At 49.5% G+C, this 3,467-nt stretch overlaps 1 protein-coding gene across 1 annotated transcript in view; it reads left to right on the top strand.

Annotated features, from left to right (window-relative positions):
• Positions 1 to 3,467, top strand: part of RBP4 (retinol binding protein 4, plasma) — a 6,890-nt gene that overhangs the window by 1,477 nt on the left and 1,946 nt on the right. Inside the window, exons 5-6 of the mRNA XM_010842215.1 lie at positions 3 to 36; positions 3,233 to 3,445. Of these exons, the coding sequence (XP_010840517.1) occupies positions 3 to 36; positions 3,233 to 3,445 (247 nt within the window). The remainder of the gene's footprint in view (positions 1 to 2; positions 37 to 3,232; positions 3,446 to 3,467) is intronic.

The raw sequence follows: 3,467 nt of genomic DNA on the forward strand, positions 1-3,467 counted from the left end.
AGTACTGGGGCGTAGCGTCCTTTCTCCAGAAAGGAAGTGAGTAGTCAGTTCAGTAGGACTGTCTCGAGGGGGATCGAAGACATACATAGCCAACTGGCTGGGTTTCTTCTCCAGGGGCACCTTAGGGAAGAATCGTGTGTAAGTAGCCAGAACTCAGCGCGGCTGGAGGCTAGAGGGGGGAGACTGGAAGCAGCTAGGCCCCTTCACCACCTCCCATCCCCTCTCCCAGCTCAGAAACCTGGCCCAAGCTCAAAAGGACCTTGGGTTTGTCACCTGACCACCTCCTGCCGGTCACCCGTCCTGCCAGCACCAGCGTGTGTGGCCTTCCCCTTGCTTAGACCTCCCACCTCCTCAAGACCCAGCTCACATCACCGCTTAGCCTGGTGCTGCTGCTGCTGCGTTTCCTCCATTTCTTTGGGCTGAATCCCGGAAACAGCTTGACTGCTAGGCGCCCCAGCAGAGGCTCAGAGACTCTCATCAAAGGACACAGGGTTGGCTCACTCCCAGGTACCCTACCTGCCAGTGCTGGGTGCTGAGAGTCTGAGCCAGGCACAGTGTTCTGGGTGACAGTGACCTCTTCCCTTTCTCCCAAGCCCTGAAACTCATATGAGGAGCAGAGTGTTAAGGACTCTCAGAAAAGCATCCTAAAATTTAACCTGATACAAATTTGTGGGATCATGCATGTACATGCTTTTTCTACTTTTTCCTCATTTCTCCTAAGCTTCAAATCTGGAGTCTACTTGGTACCTAGAGAAGAATGCAGGCCAGAGGGGCATATCATGGAATCTCACTTTTTTTTTTTTTACCAAGCTGCAAGGCACGTGAGATCTTAGATCACCCAGCAGGGATTAAACCTAAGGGTTTAATTCCCCCCAAGACACCAGGGAGTTCCATCATGGAATCTTAAAGATGGAGAGTTACCACTCTGAACGGGGTTCAATATGGAGATGAATAAACTGAAGTCAAGACAGTGCAGTGCTAGGACTTCCTGGTGACCGTTAAAACTCCTCACTTCCATTGCAGGGGGTGAAGATTTGATCCCTGGCCCAGGAACTAAGATCCCACATGCCTCATGGCCAAAAAAAGGGGGTGGGGAGAGGGGAAAAGATAGTGCTTTGTCCAAGGTCATGCAAACAAGTTTGTGAGAGACAGTGTCAGAAGCCAGGGGTTCCAGCTCCCAGGTCAAAATTAAATGGTCCTAAACAGCAGGAACCTAATACAATCAACTTTTACAATTTTACAAAATATTATTGGAGCTGTCCTGGGAAATAGGACCCAGGGGCCTGTTCAGGGGGACGCTTAGCTTGGTGAGCCAGCTCCTTTCACGTAGCCCATGTACTCAGGGCGCATACTGCTTGACTTCCTCTAGAGTTGTGTTAGATGAAATTTTATCTTTTACCAAATTGCTCATTCAGTATTGATGTACACTATATAAAAGGACTTACTATTCAATAAGGGGAAAAGCTTTTATCCCTAGAGATAATAAAAGTTTTTTCAAATAACTCAGCAAAACTTCCTAAAGTGATCTATTTAGGATAAAAGATAAACTTCTGATAATGGATTATAAAAATCCATACCAGGGGGTACAAGATCAGTAATTTTTAGAATTTGCGTCTTATCAAACAGATGAACATGGCCACCCTTGAGCGGTCATATGTCTGGCCCTTCCCACCCCAGCCTCTGACACCCGCCCTTTGGGAAATCCTGGAGGATCCAGGAGGGCTCAGTCCTCCTCATGGAGGGCCTGCAGTGAGCTGAAAAGAGGGCTCACCACCCACTCTGATGCAGCTCTCCTGCAAGGCCTGGTCTCAGCCTGAGCCCCTCCTTGGCAGGGACTCCTGGGGTTCTCAGAGCCAAAAGGCACACCCAGAGGTGACTTAGGCAAGCATTAGAGATCTCCCTTACACCCTCAGTGCTGGGAGCTGAGCGTTCTTCCAGCACAGGACATGAAATAGAGCAGAGATCATCACTTGCTTCATGACTTGCGTGTGGAATGAAGACACAAAGGCTTTGCATCTGTTTCTTATCCCTTGTGGCCCCTAGTTTTACGTAATGCCTGGAGACAGTGTGCTGTAGAGGTTAGGCACCAGAGGGGGCTCCAGAGTCAGATCGGAGCTCAATTCTGTCCTGCTCTTTGTGATCCTGGGTGAATGATTTAGTTTCTCTGTGCCTCAGTTTTCTTATCTGGAAAATGAGGATGAGAGAGTGCACTTTCAGTCGCTGTGAAAAATAATTGAGAAAGCATGGCAAGTGTCCACAGTGTAACTGACTGACAAAAAGCTCAGAAAACCCTGGTCATGGTTATATATCAACAAGAATGTTAAGTAGAGATGTGACACGTTTTACCAAATGTGAGGTGTTTGGATAACAAAGGTGTTATCCCCATTGTTTTTCTCCATGGCAAACCTCTCACCTACATTCTTATGAACGTGGTTTCCCATCCTGCCTTTGTTGACCTTCTTACCACCTTTGTTTACACTTTCTCTGCATGGCTTACATCCCAGTCTTAGGAAGAAATATAATCTAAATTCTTCAAGGGCTCAACTCTGCCTCTGTCAGGAGAGCTCTGAGCAGTTCTCTAAGGAAGAATATCTGATGTCAAAAGGTGGGCATCTTGTGCCCCGAAGGCAGATTCTACCCTCTTGCCAGCCTCGAGAGAGAAGTGAGTCAGGTCACCGAGCCAGAATTAGGATGGAGCCAGAAAGGCCATGAACCAGATCGCCCAGTGGACTGAGAGGCAGGAGGGCAGTGTGGGTAGCAAGAGGACCGGGAACTGGCTGATACAGATCAATGCAAAAGACACATGCTTATGTTGCGGATCACACATGTTGGTGGCCATCAACGTCAGCCACAGAGGCACGAGATGCTGTCAGGGTAGATGGAAAAGACAACAGCAGACAGGTCTAGCCTGTGGTTTTGATGGGTTCACATTCTTGGTTGTTCTTATGAAAGATACGATCACATTTGTCATCAGGGAGAGAAACAGTCATTAAAGCAAATGTGGTCCCTCCCGCCCCTGCCACCAACTCCAGGAGTTTTTCCTGTGAAGGCCAAGGTCCTCTCTCATGGTCCCAGTTTTCTAACTGCTGTCAGAACTCCCTGTGGTCTCCTGCTTCCTAACTGCTGAACCCAGTTTGGGGAAGTGGCTGGTTTTTGGGGCCCAGCGCTAAGTTTCCCTGACATCTGAGTGTCTGAGGGAGATACAGAGTCCCCGTGGCTTTCTGCCCTGCAGACGATGACCACTGGATCATTGACACGGACTACGAGACCTTTGCCGTGCAGTACTCCTGCCGCCTCCTGAACCTCGATGGCACCTGCGCTGACAGCTACTCTTTCGTGTTTGCCCGAGACCCCAGCGGCTTTTCCCCGGAAGTGCAGAAAATCGTGCGGCAGAGGCAGGAGGAGCTGTGCCTGGCCAGGCAGTACCGGCTGATCCCTCACAACGGGGAGTGGTGGGTGGGGGCAGG

Source organism: Bison bison, unplaced genomic scaffold, assembly GCF_000754665.1.
Source record: "Bison bison bison isolate TAMUID 2011002044 unplaced genomic scaffold, Bison_UMD1.0 scf7180017864172, whole genome shotgun sequence".
NCBI classification, from domain to species: domain Eukaryota; kingdom Metazoa; phylum Chordata; class Mammalia; order Artiodactyla; family Bovidae; genus Bison; species Bison bison.